General features: G+C 40.6%; 5 protein-coding genes across 5 annotated transcripts; 3 read left to right on the top strand and 2 right to left on the bottom strand.

The window, feature by feature from the left end:
- Nucleotides 1-1,540: 1,540 nt before the first annotated feature.
- On the bottom strand, nt 1,541-4,394 carry RB195_014844 (uncharacterized protein; the record flags this gene model as incomplete). The annotated part of the gene is made up of 3 exons (XM_064205274.1): nt 1,541-1,672; nt 1,732-1,853; nt 4,391-4,394. The coding sequence occupies 3 exons, from the start codon at nt 4,392-4,394 to the stop codon at nt 1,541-1,543; spliced, it is 258 nt and encodes an 85-aa protein (XP_064061155.1).
- Nucleotides 4,395-5,922: 1,528 nt separating this feature from the next.
- RB195_014842 (uncharacterized protein) lies at nt 5,923-16,187 on the top strand (the record flags this gene model as incomplete). The annotated part of the gene is made up of 4 exons (XM_064205272.1): nt 5,923-6,018; nt 13,916-14,075; nt 14,160-14,253; nt 15,821-16,187. 4 exons carry the CDS (start codon nt 5,923-5,925, stop codon nt 16,185-16,187), a joined length of 717 nt encoding a protein of 238 aa, XP_064061153.1.
- RB195_014843 (uncharacterized protein) lies at nt 13,943-14,383 on the top strand (the record flags this gene model as incomplete). Its single annotated transcript, XM_064205273.1, has 1 exon — nt 13,943-14,383. The coding sequence occupies one exon, from the start codon at nt 13,943-13,945 to the stop codon at nt 14,381-14,383; it is 441 nt and encodes a 146-aa protein (XP_064061154.1).
- RB195_014841 (uncharacterized protein) lies at nt 16,016-16,519 on the top strand (the record flags this gene model as incomplete). Its single annotated transcript, XM_064205271.1, has 1 exon — nt 16,016-16,519. One exon carries the CDS (start codon nt 16,016-16,018, stop codon nt 16,517-16,519), a length of 504 nt encoding a protein of 167 aa, XP_064061152.1.
- Nucleotides 16,520-17,580: 1,061 nt separating this feature from the next.
- Nucleotides 17,581-26,217, bottom strand: RB195_014840 (uncharacterized protein; the record flags this gene model as incomplete). The annotated part of the gene is made up of 10 exons (XM_064205270.1): nt 17,581-17,625; nt 19,153-19,249; nt 22,904-22,976; nt 23,032-23,139; nt 23,196-23,316; nt 23,664-23,754; nt 23,835-23,998; nt 24,055-24,144; nt 25,964-26,096; nt 26,150-26,217. 10 exons carry the CDS (start codon nt 26,215-26,217, stop codon nt 17,581-17,583), a joined length of 990 nt encoding a protein of 329 aa, XP_064061151.1.
- Between the last annotated feature and the right edge of the window lie 1,153 nt (nt 26,218-27,370).

Raw genomic sequence — 27,370 nt, 5'->3', positions numbered from 1 at the left:
ATCTAACAATCCTCCAACTTCTTAATGTCTAATTTTATTCACCAACCGGTAGTGTAACAGATTTTCTCACCTTTTTGATGCAAAAGGGGAGAAAAAAGCTGCAAACATGAATCGTTGATGCTTCCCAAACAACTAACAAAAACTACCTTTACCGACGTAAGGCGTGGGTTCTACTTTTTTTTCGGAAAAAAATACCAAATGATTTGTCGAAAATACAACATAAAAACGCTGATTCCAAATACGCTTCCAAGTTCTGATTTTCTTGGGACCCTTTCACCCTCAAACTGGGCTGAGTTTCACTAAATTTGAATTGAGGACTGAATAACAAAGGCAGAAATCTTGAGGGAAAGAGGAAGATTTCAAATTAAGTTGTTGCATTAAGAGTAATCAACAGTTACATTATTATTCATTAGAAATTACATAACCATAGCAGAAAGGATAATACATACGAAGTACCTATCATCATAGTGTTTGGAGTATGTCGTTGTGTCGTCTAATAAATATACTGGTTTATTTTTCACGAAAGAGCCCCTAAATGCAGCAGCAGCAGGTATTCGCTATGAAAGTTCGAAAGAGTAGGGAACGGTCCCGTGCGCGTAATTTCACTTCTTGACGTTTTTTTTTTTCTTTCTCATGGAAATACTGAAGTATCCGTATTTGTAGGAACTGAAGAGAAGAAAATCGCGAATTTCTTCTTTTTTTCGGTTTTCCTTAGCAAAAATAAAATAATTTCAAGACTTTTAAAGTGACCTCAAAACTTTCAAAAGTTTTGACTCAACTTACTCATTACCTTTCAATGCAAGGTACTGACGTGTTGCTTGATAAGAATTCCAAGGCTGCGCCTGAAACGCTGTCCGATGGTAGCGGCTAAAGAAGCTCCATTTTCTCTAGTCCTTCAAGAAGCAGAACTTAAGTGTTTCTTCTTCGAGTGTCGGAATTTAAATTTTCGATAGTCTAACGTATCTTCCCCCTAAATGGGTAGATTATCGAGCATACCTTCGACCATGAATTGTCGAGCAATGCCGAACTTCGAACGTCTTTCAAACACAAGAACCTTACTCACCATACAGTAAGTGCCGACATTCCGGAAGAAATTAACGCAAATCCGTGACTAAAATGGGAGAAATTCCTTCCCATTTTAGTTGCGTCAGAAAAGGCGAATTGCTTTCCTAAGATCGAATGTCGCAAACGTGTATCTTTTGTGTAAACGATTGCGCGCGGATAAAGGAAACAACAAACAAGATATCGTTGTTGCATCTTTCACAACTACTGTAAACAACTCAGCCTTTAAACAACAAATAAATGAAAAAGCTTGATAATGCAGAATCAATTCGAAGAGTCAACATTCACTGAGAAGAAGGGAAGAAGTGAAGGAGTGAAACATGAAATTTTAGCTGTTCCTCTGGTGCTTTATTCAATCAACGTTAACGCAAGAATATTTGAAAAACATGGGAAACTAACGAAACGAAATGAATTTGTGAAGCTTGGATTTTATTGTTATAGAAAGATTTTGAGAATAAAAAAGGAAAGAGAAGAGAATTTAGTGTGGAAAACGAGAAGTAGAAATGAAACATGAACACCACGTTAAGCCGGCTACATCGATGCCGATCGTGAAGAAAAATTGCAGAATTAAAAAAATTGTAAGAGAATTCCTGGACAGACGTTGTGAATTCTAAATAATGAACTACGAAAAATCTCGTAAGTGCTGAACAGATGAGACTGGAAACGTACTTTGCTGTGATTAATCGGAACCACATAAAAATGTAGTTTGTATGGATCTCGCTTTTTGCATGAAGGGTTGAATCTCCTTTCGCTCCTATATTCATCGTCAGTTGAGCATATCCGCCTCATTTCTAGGTAGTTAAACATCTAGATTAAGTCCTACGATGTGCAAGGAATAAAAGGTAAACTGCACGCTTAAAGTTGATAGTTAACACCTATAGAGATGCGTATACACGTTCGGCTTTAGTTCAGAATCATTCGTGGTTTATAAACGGCTGATGCAAAGTTTAGGAGGGCTATGTGATGTGCTAAATCACTGCTTCTATCGTCTCAAATAGCTTCGTTACCAACTTAACCACGCCAGAGGGATAAAAGGCCGGTTTGGAACTACTGCGATTTCAAACCATTGGATTATGTAATCACAACCAAAGCTCCTGAAGATTGCGCTTCACCCGCCCATCCCGCCATGCATGGTCGAAAAACTGCAAAACTAATGTTCATTCATATCATCTGATGGTTTCCAGTGATGCAGCGACGTCAGCTAAGATGCAGCGGAACAAAAACTACGGAGATCGTGCCATCTACTTATGCCAATAGTGATCATACTAATAATTCCTATGTCTGTTTACTGCCGACTAGTTTGATTTTTCTGAGGTAAGTAGAAAATGGTAAGGACGCATGCCATCCTTAAAAGTACCAGGAACTTTCGAAGTCCCATCCTGTAAGTCCGTAGAAATTATTCGTATTAGATTATCTAAATTACGAAAGGTTAGAGGAAGTACAGGTTAATATACAAGCCCGACCACTACCCGCACTTCAGGCACTGTTTTCAGTAAGTGCAACTAGGCATCTGAGTATACACCTCAGGACTGTACGAGCTTTATAGCTTGCACTGTTGTGTGACGCAAGTTTCTCAAATATTGAAAAAAAATTGTTGTCTTCTTAAATATCGCCAGAGGCCATACTCTGATTGATCAAATGCATGAACATGGAACGAGGTACACGGAATAATTAGCAACAAATACGCGACTCGTAACGTGAAACATGTCGCCGTTGAGTGAACTCCAAACGGCCGCTCTGTCCACACTTCTTCTATATCTGCATGCTTATTTGCTGCATTGTAGAAACACGCGCCAGAGATGGCGCTATCGTCAGTACAGAAAACTGCACCATCCAGTGCGTCGATGATGATTAGGAAAACGTAGGGGACGGCGTAAGAGCTATGAGGACTGACTACAACAGCCTGATGGAGGAGTTCGGATCATTGCAGTTTGCCGGGATGAAGTTGAATCTGCATTCCGACACGTGAAGATGAGACTCTGTATGATTGTGGGATCGCGAGTGCCCACGCACCAATGGAAATCGTTGAAGGTTATCAAAACACACCGCCTATTATAAACTCAATGCGTTGATATCCAAAATACCACATCAGCAGAGGTAATTGTCGGCAACGAATGGAAAGATGGAACTCGAACAACAACCGATGTGTTCGGAAAATGGTATTATAAAAAATGGTATAAAAGCCGGATAAGAGAATTTAATCGGTAAATCTTTGCAAGCAAACAAACCTGATTATTGTTTTGGCATTTAGAACGAATCATCACGCTATCAGCGTAAGTAGCAAGGAACTACTTCTTTAATGCCAGAAGAGTAGCCTAAGAGGAAGATGCCAGTTATTATATTTGAGTTGTACTTTAAAGGAACTTCCTCTATCAGACTGGAATATAGATCTGTCCAAGACGTCACACTCGATTCCAGCATTCGTCTGTTTCCTCTTTGCTTAACGGTACGGTTCTCGAAAAAGAGCTTTGAAGTTCTATACTAGACTTAGTCGGTCTGAAAGGTGAAGAGTGCAGAAAGGAATTCCGCCAACCGGTGTCAAATAAAATTATGCTTTGGACCAAGTAGACTCTTTCACTCAATGTATTCAGAACGCTGCAAAGAAAATGCTTTCAGTTTTGACGCCAAGGAAGAAGTTCCCCATTACATCCACGAAGACTAGATCCACGGACAATTTTTATGTGTTGTCTGCACTACTGGTGACATCACCCAGGAGAAGAGATAGAAGTTCCGTTGTCGACTGAAACCTGATAGCAAGTGCGAATATACGTAAAAAGCAAAGAAGTTTGAAATAGCGTAGGAAGGCTGGAATCTGAGGAAAGCCTATTTATTACTAAAGCAGTATAGCGGCAATGTGTAAAGGTTTTACCTGTCCTCAACAGTATCAACGGGACAGCTGTCGTGAGGTAACCCTAACGATGTGGAAAGAACATTTCAACACATTACTGAGCTGGCAAGTGCCGTCTGTTCATGGACTCGTGCACGTCCGGAGGTCCAAGAACCGACACATAGCTGTCAACGAAGAACCACCAACAGCGACGGAGGTCTTGCTCTCTGTCCAAAAAAAGAAGAGCAGAAAATCGGCGGGAATGACAAAATTAGCGCAGAAATTCTGAAATATTTTCCTCCTTCTGAGATCCGTGATGACAAAGATCACCTGTTCAATATGGAGTAACGGAAGAATACTCGTGGAAACACGCTATCAAATCTGAACAATAAGCTATTCTTCGTGCAATCCAGGATCACGAATATCATTGGTGCGTGCAACGCACAAGATTTTCAAACAAATCATCCTAAATCGGCTTACTAAACATCAGGAAGAAATCACCCATGATGAACAAGCCGACTTTCGTGCTGATGATGGTTGATTGTGTTGACAGGGAAGCGCTTGAAAGTTGGCAGCGGTATCTGAGTCCACAGAATATTTCCTAAAAGTTATGAGATTGGTTCGTAAAAAATTGATGGTACTGCACTGAGCATTTTTGTGAATACAGTTTATAGTCGTCAAAGTACGCACGTCGATACACCACATCCAACGGTTGTACAAACATTTGGAGAACTTTTTAGAGTTTTCCTCCAAAACGTCCATTAAGACTGATGTCACATTCGCTTGAAATTCAGGAACGTGCTCAAAACTTGGACCTTTCAAAAGGCTGTAGCTCTTGAAAAAGAAAGAGAGGTCCGACGGTAAAAGATTAAGGCTGCGCGAGACTGGTGCAGCAGAGTAGCACATTGTTTGCAATGAAGTCAACATCAATTGACGATCTTCGTACAGATTCAGACGACTCTTTTCATGCACCACCTGAGCACTACTTTCTGGAAAAAAGCGTCTACAGTCGTCCTGGCCGTTAAAAACTCTTTTCGAACAATTCGCTCCGAAAATAAATAAACCAAGGAGCTTTTTGACTTACGCAATCCAAAACTTGAAAATGGGGCCAAGTATCATTTGTGTAAGCATGCACCACAAAAACGGTCCACAGTCCGATGTATTTCACCGTTTAAAGTGGGAATCGAAGTGAGACAAAAGACTGCATTGGGAAGCGTTCTGTTCAACTTTTCCGTCGATAAACTCATGCAAAGATCAATTGTGCGGTGTCCCGGGGATGTAGTTTTAGCACCATCTGCATATCCTTTGGTCTCGAGTACGGTTATGGTGTTTTAATATTCGCTTCTAGCGCTTCAGCGCAAATAACGTGTCAACCTCGTGTCAAAATTGTTTGCAGCTTACAGTTTTCGAGTCTGCCTCAATCAATGTCAGCAGATGTGGATCTCCTCGAGATCCTTAGCGGAAATCAGGGTGGACGAACAACGAACTCGTTGATGAGCTTTTCCTTTATTTCGGCAGGCAGAAATGATGGTAACTATGACAGAGATGTTCAGTAAAAATGTGTTAAGGCCCATTTGGCATGCTACTCCTTGACTATGTGCTTGATTTCTGCCCCTATCGCCTTGCCATAGTACGCGGATCGCAGACTTGGACAGCAAGCTTTTTAGAAGAATGATAAGCTTTGTCTAAAGGTGTGCCACAGAGAAGAACTCTACACAAAAGTGTATATGGGATAACAAATGAAAAATATCTACGCCCTGCCCGCCCATCTGAAGTAATTATAGGAAATCGTCTTCGCTTCTCAGGCCACATTATAGGGAGCCCGTCTGATCGCCTTGTCTGAGTTGCCTTGGGGATGCTTCCATTCTCAAACAGGAAAAGATCCATATTACAGATCTCAGTGGTAGAAGAAAGTTTTGAAGGGAGGTGGTGAAAAAAATTCGGACAACGGAGGACACTTAGTGTTGATGTTGACACTTAGTGGACAGACGCATTCAAGACGTGAAATTTCGCAGATTATGGAATAGCGACGTATGGATAGACAATACATATGCGAGTTCTCGCTGAAGATCGAGCAGGATGGCTCGGATATGTTTGACGACACAACTGGCGAATATGCGGATATTCGCGTTAGTCCGTAACATCCGCACACGGTTTTTGTCAAGTAACTCACTGTACTCCTCAAATTTTTTAATCTCAACAAATAGATCTGCATTTGAAGATTGCACAGACGTTAGAGTTTCTCAGAGAAAAGAAACAGTACAAATAAGGCGTGAGCTCTGAGAAACGATCTTTTTGAGTCGTATTCTTTTTCTTTGCAACTTCGAATTGGTAGCTAATGCGAATAAATGAAGCCATCTCACTTCGCTGCACTTATCGCTGCTCCAAAATACTTCTAGAAACATTCGTATCAATAGCAGTAGGTCCATACAAGAAAGTGTCAGCTGAACTCTGCTTGGTGCAATACTGGAGTTCAATATTCCTAATGCACATGCTTTCAGGGCATTGTATTCTGCTGAGTTATGCTGGCGCTCCAAAATATACATTCTTGAAAGTTGCAAAAAAGAAAAAAGAAAAGCGGAGTGCAGGAACTAGAAGAGAATTTAAGTGAGTTCCAAAGAAATAGATGGCAGGTGCCTTTTAGGGATGGCCATTTACACCGATTCACTTGATAGCCCTAGGCAATCCGTTACTTGATTTTGGACACGACATATCACGAGCAGATGGAAATGAAAAAATATGACTGATGACGCAAGAACGTATGATTGGGAAGGGGTTTCTAAAGGGTGATCCTTATATCCTAGCTATATGTCATAGGGCAGATGCGAAGTAAATCGAGTAGGTAAAAGTAGATTTCAAAATCTTACCATAAAAAGCAATATGGTTGTATACACCTATAGTTCAGAAGCAAATACAAATAAAGAAAAGACATGAAACAATCCATCTAAATGTAGAACCAGAATGCTGTCAAAGTCTACTGGACTGTTCAACTTACAATAAAAAGCATAAAAAATAAATTCTTTTCATAAATGGATATTTACGTTAGAAAAATCATTGTTATTCTAAATTTTCTTGACATGGGAAAGACCGCCTTCTTACAGAAATAACCTAGTTGTAAACATGCCCAAAGTTTGCCAGCATCCTTCTTGAATATTTCTTACAATAGGATACATAAATTAAAAATTGAAAAAAAACGGAAAAAATGACAAATATCCTTTCTTGCCTTACAACAAAACAGATCGCTAACACATTTGTTGATGCAATTAAGGAAAGACCTCTATGAATAGAAGATAACGATAGGAAAGTAGTTTAGAGAGAACAACGCCCAGAGCCTCGCGGTGCTCAGATCCAGGAGAAGCGCGAACAAAGCAGGGGAACTAAGCAGTGGGAATTGAGAGCTGAAAGTGCAAAAATGCATAACCTCTTGCCCTGATAATTGCTATAACTCCATACAATTTTTATGAATCCCGTTCAATCTCCGTTGATTGCAAGGATCACCGCATATTATGCAGTTCAAGAAGAATGACCCTTTTTAAAACGAAATTTTTGAAACCAGTACTGACACAACATGAATATATTAGGTCGAAAGGTAGATAGAAAGGTACAGCAACTCAAAATGCAGTGAGAAAGAAAAATGCAAAAAAGACGAAACGTTTGAATTTAAATACTATGAAACCACATAAACATTTTTTTGCTTAGTAGGAATTTTATTTTGTCCAAGAATTAGCCCAAATTCCGCTGAGTTTCGAGAGATAGGAAACTTTCTCTTGAATCCTTTCCTGCAAATGTCTACTTAGATTTGCTGAGATCCAAATTGTACGAGAGCACTTTCTTAACGCATTACCTTTAATGTCTATATCCCTGAGTCCCTATATATCCCTATACGTCCTTGAGTACCGTTCTCTTCTCCATTCAACATCCGTTTTCTTTGCAGGGTGTTTGTTGTACAAAGAAATATTTTAGTGTTGTTCCTTCTGAAAATATTGAACAGATTTTTTAGCTGCTTGAAATGTTTATGATTTTCAGGTTAATATATACATATATATATATATATATATATATATATATATCATGTATAATATTCCCATTCCAATTATTTTAATGTACTGTTTTAATGAAAGACGGAACTTCGTAAAAACGCAGGAGCAGCACCACACAAAAAAGACACCTGATCTAGGAACCATTGTTCTGTAAGATTTTCTAGGAAAAGATCATGAAAAAAATACAGGTATGAAATTGACCGAAATGAAGACCGAAATAAATGCTTTCATGCGTTTTAATCTGCACCGGCAGAGCTACAACATCTGACTCTTGAAAGCACGAAGATATGCATTTCCGTGAAGTATCACTTGGTCAAGGCTATCAAATATGAGAAAAAGTAACAAAATAAGTCAACGAAATGGAGCTTAAGATTATCTAAAATGCACAATTAGTTTTTATATGTGAAACTTGGGGAAATTATTGTATAACTTAATTTCCTGCACATACAATCCAAGATGCAATTAAGATACTTGAAAACAAAATGAAAATCCAGCAGGTATATCCACTGGAGAGGTATAATCTTTTAGCTTAGATTGCGTAACTGGCCTTCTTCTGTAAATTTTTCTACGAGCTTATTGCTGGTCTATTTCGTTCTATTCATGTTTGCCTATTAAAATTGTTTACAAACATCTAGTTGCTAATAAAGTGAAACGAATTGAATGTGGTAAAAAACCTCACTAAAAACTACGAATAATGTCGATGATGAAGGTGGTCTCAAAAGAACAAGGAAAGTTTGTGCTATTCCAGGCGCTAATCAGGATCACTTAAGGCAAGAAACCGATAACTGCATTAGCACTTGGAAAAAATAGTGAACGACATTCGCTTACATGTGAAAGATTAAGAGATTGTAATGATTCATTCGTGGATCCTTACAATCCCTTACTCTTAATATTTTGATTAGAAAAGTTAAGAGCCCGACACCCAGCAGATGCCTTGTTGACTACGCGAGTTATGGTTACGTGGATCAGCCAGCAGCACTTAAAATTCTGGGAGTCGGGCGAAAATGCATGAAAGAGCATTCTGCTAGAATTGTACTTTATGAAGCTTGGAATGCAGAAATTCTAGAAAAACCGAACGATTTTGCAGTTTAAAGTCAAAATATGACGAAAGATCGATTTCCAACAAAAGCCATTAAAATCTTTCACATTTTCTAGAAGCGATTTTTGGGCAAGAAAAAAGGCAGGAAAAAATTTGTTTGTCAATTTACGAACAACGTCTCCGAAAATCGCTGCGATCACTGGTCGGATTAGCAAAGTGAAGATTTCAGGATTCAGAATAAATCAAAATTAAAATAGGAGTTCATGAAAAAGTATTCCAACAGCCCCATAGACCTCATAAACAGTACACCTCCTGCTTGGTCAGGTAGAGCAATTTTTGAGAAGCCAACGGGTCATACGCATCATGTTTTGTTTCAAAAATTCGCTTGTGTGAAAGCAGCCAAATTTTTTTCTAATGTCGTTCGTCGAATTAGAGTTGTTGAATTGGTAAGAGTCGAACAAAAAAGCCAAACTAAAAGGGAGTTCAACCGGACGTGATGAAAGACCACCCATTGAGAGGCATTTAGGCGCCACAGGTCGAGTTGCGTGGCCCTAACAGACGTAAGTTGTCTGTATTGAATGAATGAATTGAATGTTAAATGTCGGTGTACTGATACACAATTCCTATGCATTCGGTCAGAAACCGTCTATCGAAATCATAAACTAGTGAAACACACTAGAAAAACAAAAACGAACGCTTTGACAAATCTTCCAATATAATCAAGTTTGGGATTAAAAAAGATGTTTTGCATAGAGTATCCAAGAAACAAAATAGTAGCCATGTAGTAGATGAGATCTGTTGCGGAAAAAGAAGGAGAGACGGTTGCAGAAATACTTTGTTCCTGGTAGAAAGGCTACATTTTTCGAAGATGACATAAAAACTTCAACGCAACAGTAGGAGTTCACTACGAAAACGAAAATCTAGTTTAATTATATAAAATTACCGGAATATCGCTACCGTTATTGAAAATGACAAATCACGGGTTTTCTTTAGTTTTTCCTACATATAGCCGTTGCGACATCAATTTAGCGTTTTTGTACATACAGTAAGCGCTGCAAAGAGTTTTAGAACAATGAAAACGCTTATTAGCATAATCGGTATAAGTAAAAGTTACTTCAGCAAAAGGTTTTTCGAGGGATGTGTTTTGCATTCTAATGTCGTTGCATACTGTTGATGAAAACTCTTGGAAATGACTGTTAATGCAGGAGTCCAGAAAACGAATCGAAATGAGCAAAAGGAATTTTAGAGATTGGTTAATGAGGAACACTAGAAGACGTAAGGCATATGTCTAACAGTTCCCGAGAACAACAATGAAAAACGGCCTTCGTACGTATTCTTAAGCAAATCAAAAACACTTCATAGAAATGTTCAACTCACTCGCGAAGAGAAAAGGAATGAAGTGTCCTTACTTTTACTTAAAAGCTACATGTATACACAAACATGTAATCGCTCACCTTAAAAGCGGTAGACTGTTGATTTATCAAAAAATGTGTCGCATGCTATATACAGTATTCATCAGTGCAGAAATGACAACATTGTAATGCCAAGAACAAGTGCATTTATGAGGATCATAGAACGTTTCTTGTGTTTTTCTTCGTATCTGCAATTTTCTCCTCGTAATTACCACTTCCTTTGTTATCCTGGGCACTAATCAGTTTCAATAAAAAGAAGATTAATTACACAAACTTGAGGTTAGTTATGAATTTTGCCGTGAATTAGAAGTTAATTAACTGGCAATTGAACACAGCACGGAGTTCGTTCACTTTTTTCAGTTTTTTCTGCAATCGCCGAGATTTCATCACGGAAAGTTGGAATGACACGTGATCAAAGACCTCTGTGCTAGGATCACATGGGACCCCTCAGATGAACGAAGACCGGAACATTTCCAAGAGTTTGTGAGCGCCATAGTAGGCTCTGTTGAATGAGGTCTCTAACACGCCAAGGATATGAGCCAGATCTCGTAATCAATAGGAGTCAAGAGACGTTTTGCAGGATAACACAAACATTGTGTCAAAACTATTGATAACTGCGCAGCAGGAAGCAACTCTGTTAGTTCTCTCAACATTAAGTTGGCTACTGGCAACTGAATTTCGAAACAACACAACTGATTCTTGAAAAATCAATTGTAATGAACTGGCCGGCTCTAAAATCTGAGCATTTCCCCACTTGGCTACTGTTGACCTTCATGGCTTCGGTCAGCACAAACTTCGTTCACGAGCAATAGATGTTGATTGCCAGTGGTCAATCGTAATCGACGCGAGTGAAAGAAACGCGTTACTCGTGAAAAACTCGAGAATGCATGCTAGCATGGACCACTAGTAAACAAGAGCCAAGTGTCGGAAATGTCGATCAAAAGATGAAGCAGTAAATCATATTATAATCCGTTTTGTTTATATCGCTATATTTGTCAATGTGTATTGATTTGATGAAACGGTAGATTTTTGATTTATGGATTAGTACTTCTGTTCGCGTGTTACCTTTAGCAATGACTAGCAGAGAAATGTAGACATTCTAGCATGAAAACTCATAAAGCATCTGTAGGAATCACAGAACGTTTCTTATTTTCTTCTTCATATTTACAATTTTCGCTTGTGCATTTGTCATCCCCTTTGTTATCATGTACACCAATTTTGCTTCTAATAAATTACATTAATTATACAAATTTGAGGACAATTATTCCGCCTTGAATTAGAAGTTTGTTAACTAGCAATTGAACAAGCACAGAGTTCGTTCACCAATTAACTGAATTTATAGGTTTGAATGAGGACAAAACGAAAACGGAGATAAGCAGGTCTGAGGAGCTCCACGCTGATGTTTTCTCATCCACTTCTCTTAGTACTGAACCTCTTTTATAACTGAACGACATTAACTTGCTTCGGGAAAATGAGGCCGCGGAATGATTGCAAATCGCAACAGATTGAAATATCTTGGACTCCAGCACTTGAGGGTTCGACAGCTGCGCCAGCTGGACTTCTACAATAACAAATAATCGAGAAGGAAATAGAATGGAGCTAAAAACTTCCTCCTTCTATCCTTCTCGTTCCGCGTAACTCTAGGAGCTACCAGTTCATTGTGAGCGGAGTAGATGCTCACGATAAGTGTTATGGTGTTTCGGCCTCAACCGGATTAAGGCATGTATTTTCACGAGGCGTGTTGTGATGCTTTCAGAGATTTACGAACTCACGTTAGTTCAGCACGCTTTTTTTCAGAGTTTCAACTCTCTTTTTTTCCTCAAGACTCTCTGTGCTCTCTACTGTTCTCCTCGATGGCAAATATTATGAGGTGCAGTTCAAAAACCCACTTCAAAGTCCTGTTTTCCTCATTTCATCAGTCTACATTAACGGTTATTGTTAGTTTTCCAAGAAATTCAGAACAGCTGTAATCCGTTTCAAGAAGATTTTGAATCTTTCGTGGAGTATGGCAATAAGTAGACGAGATCGAAGCTTGAACTTATTGAAATGAGCAACTTTTAGATGAACACACTTCTACGGTAGATTGTCAGAGGAATTCGTATGAAAAATCCTGGGACGATAATGGCGAGTATGCTAGGAGGATAGAATGACAATCACCTCTGCACATGACTACAACTCTGTAATCAATGCTCGCTCACCTACCATTTCGTACTGTACACAGTACGTACATGGAACTTACATGCGTACCTCTATCTATCTCAGTCGAATCAGCGTCGGCCGCTGAGGTAAGAACGAAGAAGTTTTAGCTTTCCACATTAGCAGCCTCCGCGTTTAATTGTAACTCGTGGAAGCGGGATAACTTTCGGTCCCTACTTGACGCTAACAACCACTCCAAATCTCTGCGTGAGTTCTTCAATATCACCTACTTGTTGAATTCGCGTGGAAAAAAATGTTCATGCTGCGTTAACAAAAAAAGGAAGTGACCGCAAAAGACTACGAAGCAGCACTATATTTCGCAAACGCTGACGTTTATAAGGTCCCCTCAATCGATTTATTGACAAAATTGACAGTTTGAGCATGCACGTCGTTGGAGAACAATGCCCCTCTTTGAGGAAGTACAAAAAATCATATCACAACGAAACAGTGACAGTCAGTGGCTATAGGAACAAGAGTGTTTAACCTTCTACCCGGTAAGCGTGACAGGGTACAACACGGACCGGGAATGCCGGGGTGCAATAAGCCACCGAAGAAGGTTAAGCGACGACTCTATGCTTCGATTTTGCCCCGTTTTTTTTCATGGCAACTATGTGGACGAAGGACGCCACCTGTTTCTGAAACCCCTGGAGGACGACTTGTGAGCGAAGAGACGGTAGAGGTATACATTCAATCAATTCCTACTCTACGAGAAGCAAAGTAGAACTGAAGACTTCGGTTTCATGCTCGGGTCACCCCCAATTCAAGAGGAAACGTACATGGCCTGGAACCTGGGACAACGAAGTGTTTTTCTCCAACTATTAGCTTACAAAATAAGAAGAAAATTATTAATTCGTTCACCAACACTAAAAGTGCTCTTAGCATATAACCTCAGTATAAAGCTACTAAAATTGGCGAAAAACATCCAAACAATGAAAGCTCCGATTCGAATGAATGAACAACAATAAAGTGTGAAACGTTCGATATTATTAGGCTAAAAATTTTGTTCATTGATTCAAGAAGATTAGCCTCAAATTGTGCTGCTATCAGATCTTAATCTGCTTCCTACAGGTATGCGACACGTATAGAACACTTGTAGTCGCTACTCCAAAACAAAGTTGCATCGAAAGCTGTTGTTCCTTTTTTGAATTACTAGATGGAGTTGAGCGCGACCACTATCGAAGTCGTGAACTACACTTCTAGCTCTATCTGCTCGTGAAGAGATCACTCCAAACAACATCCAGTGCGCTTGGCAACACTTAACGTTGGAGCGCTAATCGGAAGAAGTCGTGAACTGGCAGACAGTCTCAGAAAACGCCGTGTTGACACATGTTGTGTACAGGAGACTCGCTGGAAAGGCTCCAAGTCAATGGAATTAGGCGATGGCTACAAGCTCATCTACCACGGCATATCAAATCGCAATGACATTGGTGTCATATTGAACGAGACGTTTAGGAACAGCGTCACAGCGGTGGATCGACAATCCGCTAATGGCTGTAAAGGTAGATGCAGGAAAAGTGGAATTGCGAGTCGTCTCTTCATGGGCAAGGGGAGCTGTAGTGAAGAAGAGAAGGCGTGCTTTTTAGAAGTTCTGGAGCAGTATATCCAATCCCAGAAAGGCAAAAAAGTACTACCAATCGGAGGAGACTTCAATGGACATGTCGGTTCTCGGAAAAAGAGGTTCGGGAGTTACAACGGAGAATACGGCTATGGAGCACGTAACGACGGCGGCTGCCAGTCTTGGAGTATGCTGTTGCAGGTGACTTGGTCATTGCTAATACGCACTATCGGGAAAGAAAATCGCATTTGATCACGTAAGCTGCGGCAGTCGGGAAACACAAATAGATTTCTGGATGTTACGCCGACGAAATCGCCGACTTCTGCAGGATTCAAATGTCATCCCTAAAGACCATGTCACTTACTCGTTATTTGCTTGAAAATCTCCCGTCCAAAAAAGAGACAAAGAGAACTGAGACACAGCGCATTAAATGTTAGAATCTGAAGGATCGAAAGGGGGTATTCTCCACGTCTGTCTACACTCCGGCTCGCTCTACACTTTCCCACTCTACTCGTAGTGTGGAGGAAATGGGGTGGTCTACTTCCAGCGTCATACGGTTGGTCGCGGAGAACACTGTGGGAAAGACGACTCTAGGTAAGCCCAGTATACCAAAAACTACGTGGTTTTAGAACGAGGACACGTTTAGGCGGCAATTTGTGAAAAGAAATTCAAATATAAGCTGTGGTGGAGGACACGTCAGCCTGAAGATAGGGGGCTTACCTAGCGGTAAAGAGGGAGACTAAGAAAGCAGTCTCCAAGGCGAAGTCGGACGGCTACAAGGCTGTGTGCGACATGTTTGATACCAGAGAAGACGAGAGCGCAGTGTATCGTTTAGGCAGAGCGCGTCACCGCTCAATGCTGGATATAGAGCACACCACGATCATTAAGGAAGCTGACGGCGCCGTTCTGCGTCGCTCTGATCAGATCCTGGAGGGGTAGCGAAAGTACCACAATCACTTGTGTAACGAAGAGTTCTGCCTTCCTCCCATCTTAACTGTCCCAAGCATCGATGGCCCTGTTTTACCAATTACGGAAGTCGAAGTTAGTGCTGTCCTTGCAAAAATTTGTCAAAAAGGCAGCGGGTTCTGATGACATACCTACTGATGTCTGGAAGCTGCTAGGAGATCGAGGTTCCGTGTGGCTCTTAACCCTACTTAACAAGATCATTGCGGAAGGACGGACTCCAGTCGTTTGGCAAACTTCCGTGACCATGCCTATCTGGAAAGGGAAAGGAGACATTACTGACTGCACTTTGTGAGGTTTATACGACTGCTGTGCCATACGATGAAGGTTTTTGAGCGTATTCTGTAAGCTCGTCTGAGAAAGATTGTCAGCGTTTTACTCAACAAGTGCGGCTCTGTGAAGAACTGCAGCACTACAGATGCCATCATGCTGCCCGTACCCTCCTGGAGAAACATCGAGAGAAGAACCGCGGTGTGCATCTTGGTTTTGTCGATCTCAAGAAGGCTTTCGACCGTGTCCCACATGAGCTGTGATGGATGTCCATGAGAGTCGCATGGAGTTCCAGAAGAATATGTGCGGTGGATGAAGCTGCTTTATACGAATCCTAGCAGTGTTGTGTGGCCTGCTTGTTATAGCAGTGGTGCGCTGGACCCTACTCTTTGCCGACGATGTCATGCTCGCATCGGAGTCTCGAGATCTCTGAGAAAAACAAGTACAGTCTTTTAGGAATCGGCTGCAGCAACATGGATTGCACCTCAATGTATCAAAAACTGAGTATATGGAGTGCGGACCAACGATAGAAGATGCTTCATTTCGTGTCGATGGCACCGAATTGAACAAAGTGGACTGTTTTAAGCACCATGGATCCAAAGTGACTTCCACTGGCGACATTGATCAAGAAGGTCGAGCACGTGTTAATGCATGGATGAAATGGAAAGTAGCAACATGCGTATTGTGCGACAAGAAAGTCCCTGTTCGACTGAAGTCGAAGATCTACAGGATGGCTGTGCGTCCTGTTGCCCTTTACGGATGCGAGTGCTGGCTGACAAGGAAAGCCTTGGAAAGAGTGTTCCTATGGAGATGCGGATGTTGAGGTGGACGATGGGTGTAACGCTAAAAGACAAAGTATCTAACGACACTGTACGCTCCATCTTCAGCTTCGTCCCGACAACTAAAAATATGAAGGAGGCGCGACAGAGATGGCTTGGTCACGTCTTGCGGCAAGAAGAAATTCCTGTTGCCAAAACCGCTCTGAAGCTCGACGTTTTAGGCATGAGGCCGCGCAGGAGACCAAGGATTCGCTGGTTGGACTGTGTGAAGCTGGATATGATAGATGCGCGTCTGTGTACGGCTGCAATGGATAGAACCAAATGGAAGACAAGAAGCAGAAAGGCGGACCCTGCAACAACGCGGGACAAACGGTAAGAAGAAGAAGTCATAATAACTTCCGTTTTGTTTTTCTTGCTTTACTTTTCAGCAACATAAAGAACTAGAAAAAATTTACTTTGACTTCACTGCTAACTCTCTCGTTTTTTAAAGTGGATTTTGTTCCAATATTAGCTTCAAAATATCGTCATCGAAGCCTGAAGAGCGACCTTCTTGGTTTGCCTTTCAAAATCACGCCTGCACTCACCTTGACAATCTAATTTCTAACCATCCGATCGGTTAACACTCTTTTACACTACAGTTGGATATATTCTTGAGCCGTGGTCGCAGCACTCACTTTGGTTAAATACCAAAAAAGCATCACATGATGAGAATGTATTTTTTGATCCTCCTTTTCCAGGGCAGACAAAAAAGCTAAACGTAACGTGCCTACACCAGACTGCTGTCTCATACACAGTACGCAGTCGTGTGTTAAAAAAAAACGCGGAAAAAATGTCAGAGAAAAGAAACAAGTGCGAAAAGTTGTTAAAAAAGGCATATTTACATGCGAACTCTTCGCTACTTAGACAATATAAATTTGGAGGGAGAGCTTTTTCTTCTAAGTAATATCAACAAGTAGCTGATAAAGTGGTAAGATTATGTAACTGGCAAACTTGATAAAATAATCAAAAATTAAAATAACTCCATTTTGATTGAACCGAGAGAGATAACCTCCTTTCTTGTCACTATTTAGTCCAGGAATAACCAAGGTAGATTCCTGTATTGTCATTAACACTCTTTTTGTGAGACAGCGAAACCAGCTAGGAATCCTGGTCGAAAAATCTCGTGAAAAGTAAAAATAAGGAAGCTACGTTCTCAAATAATGGCGACATTGCGGCATCGAGAACTTAATTGAATGAATTACGCATTGGTTTCCGCGCAAATATTTACCAATCTGACGTTGTCGTCTGTTGGAATTGAAAATTTTCGATGTTTCCAGGTTAAGATGACGTGAGTCATCTTAACCTGGAAACATCGAAAACCGGAATTCTGCGGGAACATTTTCACAAGGATGTAGAGAGATGAACGTCTTTATTAGCTTTTATTGATCAATCGAGTTATCATTCTTCTTTCTGGCTAGCCAATTTTTTCGTGAAGTAGGGAATCTGAAAACAACAATACAATTCACATATTTTGATTTAGAATTCGACCTTCAGCAAACAAGATGAACTTTTGAAGCAAAATAATCCTTCGATGTTCATCTCCGAGGGATTTTTACAAAGCGATGATTGTTTAAAGAAGAGAAAATATTCGATAAAATATTATTTATTGAAAATAAGCTTTGTTGAACGGCAAGAAAGAACATAGTAAATCCAAAGTCTTTATATCCACGACGACATTTGAGACAATGTTCCTGATGCTGACTTCTTTCAAGGTTTGAGACTCAGTTCTCAGAAATGACAGCGGAAACATTATAACTGGCTAAAGTAACATTATAGTTTCTGGAATCAGGAAATCAGGAAACTGCGAAGTAATTCTTCACGTAAATACGAACTGTTCACTACACACGCTTTCATTTCTTTGCTAGCATTTGCGTTGTGAGCACTCGTTTCGTCGGAATTACTGATGTGATGTTTTTTGGTTACTTCTGAGAGTTCTATTTCTTGAATTTTTATAGATGTTTTTCATTTTCTTGCTGGCGAGAAAAATCAAAAATGGAAAGCTTCCGTGAACATCGTATTCAGTGGAGCACCCTCATATCACCAACCTGTTATACTGTCCTTTAAAAAAGAGATGATTCTTCAAAGCATGAAGGATTCCTGTAGAATTCACATGCCCACATATCACAACCCTCCTAATACTAAATCTTGCTCCGTACTCCTCCCCCACCAACCCATACCTTATTATGTAAAAAAAAACTCATTTCAGTAGATTGTGCAAATTTTAAAAATATGTCCTTATTAGTGTTCTCCACACGATGTCATGGCAGAGCACTTCATCTTTTTCCACGAATTTAAGACCTCATCGTAATTGCTAGTGCGGACAATCAGGGAAAACCTGTTAGTATCCTTGACATATTTATGATTACATACCGTTCTCTAGTCATCACAGTTGGCAGTTTTCGGTGCTCTTCAAAAAAAAAAACAACTTAAAACTAACGTGAAGCCCAACACCTGAACAGCAATCCTTTTTCAAAATTCCCCCCCCCCCCCCTATTATTTCAATATTCAACCAAAATAAAAATTTCGTTTAGTACAGCAAGAATGGTAGTTTTTAAAATCATCAGGTTCCGGTTGAAAGTAAATTTGTCTTTGTTGAAAAAAGTGACTTTGTTGTCCAAAGTGAAATAAACAAGTTTTTGTTATTTAGAAGAAGAATCAAAATTATGTCAAGATTTTCGTAATTTATGATAACTGCGTGTACTCAGCGCACAGATATCATATTAGGAATTGAAGTAGTAACCTTTTAAACGACCGCCAATTTTGTGTACTGTTTCGTAGCTTCTTTTTAGTTATCAAAGAGCACTAAGTTATGAGGAATACGATTCAAAGCACCATCAATTAAAAATATCTCCCATCTAAATTAAGAAGTAAAGATGGATTTAAGCACTCGAAAATTTGAAGAAAATAGTCTTTTTAATTCACTTTGTAATGGACCGTAAAAGGATGTCTTTAACAAACAAACTAGCACACCTTTGCAACTTCGCGTAACCATTGCTGTGATGTCTTGTTCTCCGCGCTCAGAACTGCGACTTGTATTCTCTTGGATATCGCCTCCTTCACAAAATACCTGCAAATTTAAAGGGTAAAGCACAAGCAGCGGCACGCAACTAATTTTTAATTAGTGTACTGAAGGCAGGAGAACTGAGGGAATTCTTGACTAAGCAAGTAGTCGGAAAATACACCTAAAATTGTACTATTCCCAACATCCATACTACTCTATGCGCGTACAACAACTTCCAGCCTGCCAAGATTGTCATGAAATTATTATTCCTTGACAAGTGCTGGATAGAGAAGCGATAGCGATTTGTGTGACGAGCAGAAACAATGTTTGAAAATGAAACCTATCAGTATTTGCTCTTCAAAAACGGAAACATCGACCTCAAAAACGGACATAGTGGACGAGCAATCGTAATGCATTTGAGAAAAAACCTTTTAAAATGAAAGACGACGCGACAATCAGTCAATAGCATGCTCACCATGTTCTTATTTAATTCAGCATGTTGCTTTTTCCACCTTTCCTGTTTTTTGAAAACTTTTCTCAACTTTTCCGTCCTCTCCTGGAGAATCTCACTACCCCATCGGATGTTGTCGTGCGATGACGATTTTACCAGCGGTGCGCGGGAAAAATAGCCAATGGCAACGTATTGCGGTGGCTATCCCGAGTCAGCCGCAGTATATAAGGGCTGGATCCGAGCACTCGGAATCCAGTTCCCTTTTTCTTGTGATGTGCGTTTCGCGTTGTATTGATGTATTCAAGCGCACACCATCTACCACTTACTACCATAGATATCACTGCTGGCTGCCAAGGGCCCGAACCACATAACACTTACTACATGAAGCCGAAAACCACTAGCCGCTTGACCATCTTGGCAGGGTCCGATCAATACCATTTGGCATCTGTCGTATCGTGTATATTAATATTGCTGCCTTGAATCTGTCTTGTATTAGTGATCTAAGGGTAAATCGCATTGTAATACTCATGTGTCGCATAATGCCAGCTACCACCTAGATTGGGGAAATTGAATTGGGGCAGGAGACAGGGCCCTGAGCGCGAGGTCGAAGCTGCTAGGTCGCCATGTGGTAGCTAGCCCAGCGCGAGTGTCTCCGAATCCGGGCAGCCAATTCCGAGTCCTAGCAATGTTTGACCTGCTACTCTTCGGAGCGGGCACGACAATGGTGCATCGGTCGAGTCGAACCCGTTGTCGGGCGCTGAGCGATCCTGAGAGCTTTCGTTGCCCTACCCGTTACCCATGGCCCAGAAGAGGAGGCGCGTGCACAAAGTTGGCGCGCTCCAGTCGGACTCCTTGTGGAAAATAGTGCGCCAGAACGCCCGAAGCCGTATCTTCCGGGCCGTTTTTACGGCAACTAGGAAGAAATGAACGGAATCACTCCCCTCTCCATAATCTACTATCCCGCATACGAATACACCAGCTGAAGTCCGTACCACCTCAGACTCGTGGAGGTTCGCAGGTTCCAGTGTTCGCTCATCCCAACCATACACTATTGTATCACATTACTCGTGCGACACCTTCCACATACTCGTGTGACACGCTCCACGCGAACCTTACATGGCAGCAGCGTCATTTATACGATATTTTCGGGTGGTATCACTTTACGATAGGAAGATCATTTCAACTCTTCGTGGCTGTAAGGCACGTCTGACCGACAGCACCAACAATATGATGCATCTGGTCAACTCGGCTAACTCCAACTAGCCATCAGTATTCCATCCGGACGCCCACCCGGCGGTGCAGCTGACAATGCCGGGTCGAGGATATGGGAAACGTCAACGCCCCCTATATTGCAAAATTGCATTGAAGACTTTCCAGCAGCGCCATAAACATCCCATAATCTTCATCAAAAACCAATCCAGTACCACGGAGCTTATGGATGTTTTCAATATCACGAGCACGAGGTGAGGAAATGGAACCGACCGCTTTCGCAATTAACGATTGTATCTGCAAGGAAACCGAGCTTGCAGATACGATCCGCCCCAATATCACCACATCCACCACGACACAGCATAGCCCTACCACCGCCACGTATGAGCCGATTCATGTCATATCTACCAGAAATTTTATTACGATTTGACCATATACATTCGGAAGCTCATCCCCACCTTGTACGCTGTGTATACCATCCCTTCTCTTTTGATGGAGATTCCGCCAACTGTTATGATTTCCGGGATTTCTGGACCTGTGGTTTACGATAATCCACCCCTATTCCTTGCTACCAAAGTTCTCCATCCTAACAGCTGCATAAGGCAGGGCCGCGCTTGTTGTACAAGGAGACAACATAACAAATCATTCTTACCACCATCCTGCCATTGAAGCACTACGCTGACGGTACAACCCTCCGCACTTCTCAAATAATTTGTAAGTTTTCAAATATTTCTTTTCGTAGTTGGTCCTCGCTTGTTAGCACACCAGATGTTATCGTGTCATGCAGTTTTTAACGTGTGACAGGTCAGCTCAGGTTAACTACGTGGTATTCAACCACCTTCACGCATAGGTGCTATCCATCTTATCTCCTCGCGTTTATCCATCTTATTTCTCCACGCTTATCCCAGCTTTCTCTTTCTCGTTTCATAGCAATTCTAGAACCCCCTCATACCACTCTAGCATTGATTGCGGGATTCTCTTAAGCCTGATCAACCTATTTTCTTGTTTACCCAGTGAGGGAGGAGCCATGCAGCCATGTGGTTGCTAGCCCAGCGCGAGCTCTGGATCCCCGCAGTCGACTTCGGGTCCTGCCCACCGCTGCCTGCCGCTCCTCTTCAGTGTGGACGAAGGGTAGGACAGATGTCCTCTATTCACGGCACAAATCTCACGGGCATCTTCGGCGGCATCAGTACCTCTGCTAACCGCAACAAGCGTTGAAAAGCGTTTGTTCTGTTCTCTTCATGCTCCATCCCAATGCTACGCAAAATATGTATTCTTTGAAACAATGCTTGTCGATATTCATGTCCATTTGGGGATACGCTACGCGTCCACATCAGCTCTCACATTTTCTCTGCCTAACATTCATTCCCTTTCCCTTGCTTACGGTTAGACAGACGATCGTTGCAGTCTTTCGGGTAAACATAAAAGACGCTGATCTATTTAGCATACATATAACATATTTTTTGTAGTGCTTTCTTGTTTTGTTTAAAAGTTGTTTTGTTATGACTACACCAGTCACACATGATGAAATGCGCTGAAGATTTACTTCTTGTTCTAATCTCCTCAAATTTTGTAGAAGAAACCTGTCTTTTACCATTTTAAAACCCCTTAAAAAGCTGGTTTTTGATAGTTTGATAATGTTGAAAGCATTTATAACTTTGCTAACACAATCTATTTGGTTTTTTCGCAAAAATATAACATGAACCTTTGAGTTTAGCTAAACTTTTTGTATAAGAATCCGAGGAATCTAGAGATGTGCTCTTTCTGTGTTTGGGTGAGGTTCATAATGAGAAATCTCTTCCCAAATCTCCATCTTTCTATTACTCTTCTTCCAAGCTTTGTGAGATTGTGTTGCGTTCACTTCAACAACCGTTTAATTACTGTAGAACCTTTCCTTCACATAGTACTCAGCGTTTTGAGAATGGCTGACGCATAATTGCCGCTAATCTACAACGAAAGCGTCTAAGCTAGAAGACAAAAAAAACTGAAGAAATGGTCCCCAGCTACAGGCTGATGAATCGGAGTATTTGAATAATATTTGGAGAGAGCGATGAACTCACAGGCTGACATCTGCTTCACTCAAGAAGATCGCGTCACTCCCAACAAATCTCGGCAATAAAAACGTGTTAACGACTGAATGAAAGTAAAACAAATTATTTCTAGTTTGCATCGTAAAGAAATCACACACTGATTTGCATCACGTCATCAATAAGTTGACCGAGGAACTTGTAAAAGATGTTGTGCGAAGAGTTTCGCTGGAAATGCTCCGATGCTCCAAACCGTGTGTAAGATAGTCCTGAAAATGAGAGAAGTTTTGAAGCGAACAATACCTAGAATTTTAGGAAATGGGACCTGTAAGGATTCTCGGATCATGACGTTTGACGAAGAAAACCACGGTAGGATGATCACTCATAACGATCACACTAGAGTAGAGGTCATGTTTTCTCACATAATCGCTTATCTCTGCTAACAACTGCAAAAATTTTTATGTTACAAAATAAACAGGTGGTGGAACATCCTAGAAGCACAATTAAAGCGGAATTTTTCTGAAGGTTTCTTGAATTTCTTCACGAGCATCTCTTCAAGCAACATTACTCTATTTTTTTTTCAGAAAAAAGCTCTTTGCGCGCTTTCAAGAACTTTCATTTTAGTCCAATTCTTCAAATACTGATACCAAATGTCAAATAGCAATTCCAGGGAAGCGATAATGGAAAGGAGTCTTTTAGATGCACAGTTCGATAATTCCATCATATCTTTTCAACTTTTTTATCTTTTGCTAACAAGGTTATGAAAGCAACAAAAAAAAACACACAGTTATACCTCTTTTGAACTCTCATGCACACGTAAAACAGCCTTTGAATTATTTTTACGACATTCGTCCATCATTTCTTTGAACAAAGGAATACGACCTCTGTGAAGATTTACAACATTTTGCAATTGTTTCAACTGCATTTACGACATGTTACTCAAGGCGTTGACACAGAAACTTACTCTCCATCTCGGAACTTAAGCTTTACAAGTTCAGTTGAGGCAGTCTTAGCTACGTTCATTTCCTTTTCTGTGGTTCTGCCCGTTCTTGTGTCCCTGATCACCACAGCAGCTCCATCGTTCGCCATTCGAACGTCGAATAAAACGACGTTGTTGTCTTTTAATGCCTGCAATAGTGATACTTAAAGAAAAGCCGTTGCTATTTTGAAAAAAAAAGCGGTACCAGCTTCAATGCAGCTATACTGTTTTCTGGGGCATCTTTTGTCTCCGCAATATTTGCGCCAACAGAAAAGTCATGGAAAAACGTCGATCTCTTTAAGCATAAAGAATTGTTGATGTGATGTTTTCGAAGTGGGATAAAAACGAAAAGTTTGCGATTTTTCCTACAGATGTGTAAAATCGACTTGAGTTAAATGAGCCCCCCGCAAATATAGGCATATGAACGAAACAAAGATTGCTAGCTAGCTGCAGCTTTTTATCCTACCATAAACTGTTGATCGGCGTTACGCCCTTTGTGGCCGTCGGGTTGGTCATCAGCCGTGGTCCGAGACCCGAACTGTTTGTCTCATTTAAAGGCATCATCACGAATCTGAGGTGGTACGAATTTCAGGTGGAGTATTCTTATAAGGGACAGTAGATTATGGAGAGGAAGGTGATTCCGTCCATTTCTTTCTAATTGCCGTATAAAACGTCCCGGAATCACCCTCCTCTCCATAATCTACTATCCCTTATAAGAATACTCTGCACCGCCTCAGATTCGTGGGGTGATGTCTTTAATCCGATGGCCTAGCCTGTTTGTTGTTGTTCCATGCTGTGTTTTCCTTCTCTGCAAGCAGAGAAAAATGCGTGAGGGACATGCATGATTACTACTTCCACATGCTCGGCGAATCTTTTAACTCTTGAAAGAGATACTAAGAGCTTATGAATTGAAGGATAACGGCAGTAACAAATGGGAATGGAGATGGTACAGATCCGCTGTCCAAATGAGGACAGGTGGATAGCCTACAATACATCATTTTACGACAAAATCAGTCGTTCAAGCACCCAAAATCATTGTTGGTGTGAAGAGCAGAAAGTAGAGAAAGACTCGATTGCTTGGTTATGACATTGAACAGACAAAAGAATGGCATGCTACCCACAGACATCCTGAATGTTTTGACCTTCTTAAAGATGATGTGATCTGTCACGCCAAAGTCAACTTTTATCGCTGTTTATCGCTATGAAATGATTAAATTAACGATTAAGTTATATAATTACACGTTTGAAGATGATGTGCAGAAAATAGGAGCGAAACAGAAAATTAGGGGATGATCCACACTTTTACGACGTGATTTGTGTTTTACTTCAGCACTATGTACTAAGCCGTTGAAGTGATCAAGCATTACAATTACAAATTATCTTATGTTGTAGCCTTTTTCCTAACTCATATTGAGTTCTAAACAAAATTGAGGATTAAGCGAATTCGTTGACTGGACACAACCCGACTCATTGACATTGTCCAGGTAAATACGGTGGGAAAGTGACAGCTCCGGAAGTTATAATGCTTAGCAGACGATCCCATAATAGTGTCACAGACGTTCTTGTTGCGAATTTAGAAAAAGAGAAAACTTGAAAAACATCACTCTGATGATATTTATGAACTGACATATGGTAGAAGTAAGGGTAAAAGAGAGCCTCTCTCACTTCTTCTATCTTACTATTTCAATTCCGCAGCTCTAACTCTCCATAGAGTCATACTAAATTTTTATATAGAAACATGTCCACGGTGATTTATGCAGATGTAACTTTCAAAACAGAGAATTTCCTAGAGAAATAACGATCCTACACCGTTGTTTTTGTTCAACATCATTTTAGAGACAACTACTTAACTTCGAAAATGTAGCGACCACTCAACGCTGAGATTAAGAACGTGGTTGAGCACTGTTGATCGCAAAGCCAATAAACATATAGAAAAGTTAGAATAGAGAAAATCAACACCAACAAAACTAGTTTGTGAATTTGTATTTTTATGAGACCACCCGCATTCCTTGTAAAATCACGTGGCGTATCGTTTTCTCGGCAATTCGGGGCTATCGAGTTTTATTTCATTGATTTCCGAACGAAAGCTGGGCAAAAATAGAGTTGAAACAAACGTTCAGTCCTCGATCAATATCATTCTTGAACACCATAAAAAGGATGGTGAGCACCAGTGGTAGCCAACATAGAATAAGGAGGACAATTCTGCACCGACTTATTACGAAGATACACAGAATGACAAAAATATACCTGAAATATACATCCCCGTTGGATGCACCGTGCCTAAAGGAACGTTAACTAACCACGCTAAGGACGGTCCTGTTAGGTGTGATGAGAAAAAATCTGATATATTGGTTGTAAGTGCGTCCATCAGACGACGAATGAAAGAAGAATGATGCGAAAAGCATGCATAATATGCAGTTCGTCGACGCGAATTTAAATTTGCTTCCAACATTCGCATCGTATTTCATGACGACGATGCTTTCGAGTATCGATTGCCGATCATCAAATTATCATATAAAAACCTGAACGCAAAGATAATGTATGATTCATGAGCTACTCGGAAGTGAGACCTATGAGGAAAGTATCGCCTCTACTTATCTTTTGTTGGCTTTGAAAGAAACTTGTCGTCAGAGACATCGTTCGTGAAAATTTCTTTATAGTGCCACTTCTCTGGGCATATCTCCGCGGGCTTCTTGTCAGATGTAATGATATCTCTGATTGCTTCTAATGACTCGAATCATTTTCAGCTTTTTTGAGAACCGCATGACTGTCTTTCAGGACCACGGCTTTCATCGTAATACTGGCAAACTATTGGTTGCCCCGTGTCTGTTAATTGAGCGATCATCCAAACCAATCTCTTCCAAACGCATGCTTCCTACATGTATGCAGATCTATTCGCTCCTCTTTTCTCTTTACCTACTTTCTTATGATTTATTCGCAAGATCTGTTAAAAACTCTACAAAATAGAGCCCAAAGTCGCTTAAGAGCTCGGGGTTCATCATTCAACTACTCTTCTTGGTTCTACTTGCGAAATAAGAAAAATCGTCAGGGCGATTCACACTGATGAAATTCAATTTCGCATGAAGCATTTTGCGAGAAATCGAGTACTTGTACAGGGTGTTTTAATTTGGTTGCAGATGATTTTGATGTACCCATATTTTAAAGGCATGTAACAGTCGCTCTTCTTTAAAACATGAAATCACTACTCTAATGTTGCGATTCTTCTGTGTACGCTTCAACTTATCTTTGGATCTCATAGATCTACAGTTCAAGACAGTTTCACCTCAAGAGAAAGAAAAAAAATACTTTTACTCGTTTGATGCAAACGCAAGAAGGAACTTTGACTCGTCACATCTGCACTTCCGTTTTTTTCTCCTGATTTCCAAACCGTAACCGTTAGAGCATTGAGTCGTATTGTGTCTTTGCATAATTTTTTCCACCTTGAGAAGTTTATATTTTTTGTTTTATTATTACAAATCAAGGATCAACAACAGTAATTATCATCATTATCTGCAATATCT

This window comes from Necator americanus, chromosome V (assembly GCF_031761385.1).
Source record: "Necator americanus strain Aroian chromosome V, whole genome shotgun sequence".
Taxonomy (NCBI): domain Eukaryota; kingdom Metazoa; phylum Nematoda; class Chromadorea; order Rhabditida; family Ancylostomatidae; genus Necator; species Necator americanus.
Note: the sequence above shows the minus strand (reverse complement) of the source record. Positions and strands in the feature narration are given on the sequence as shown.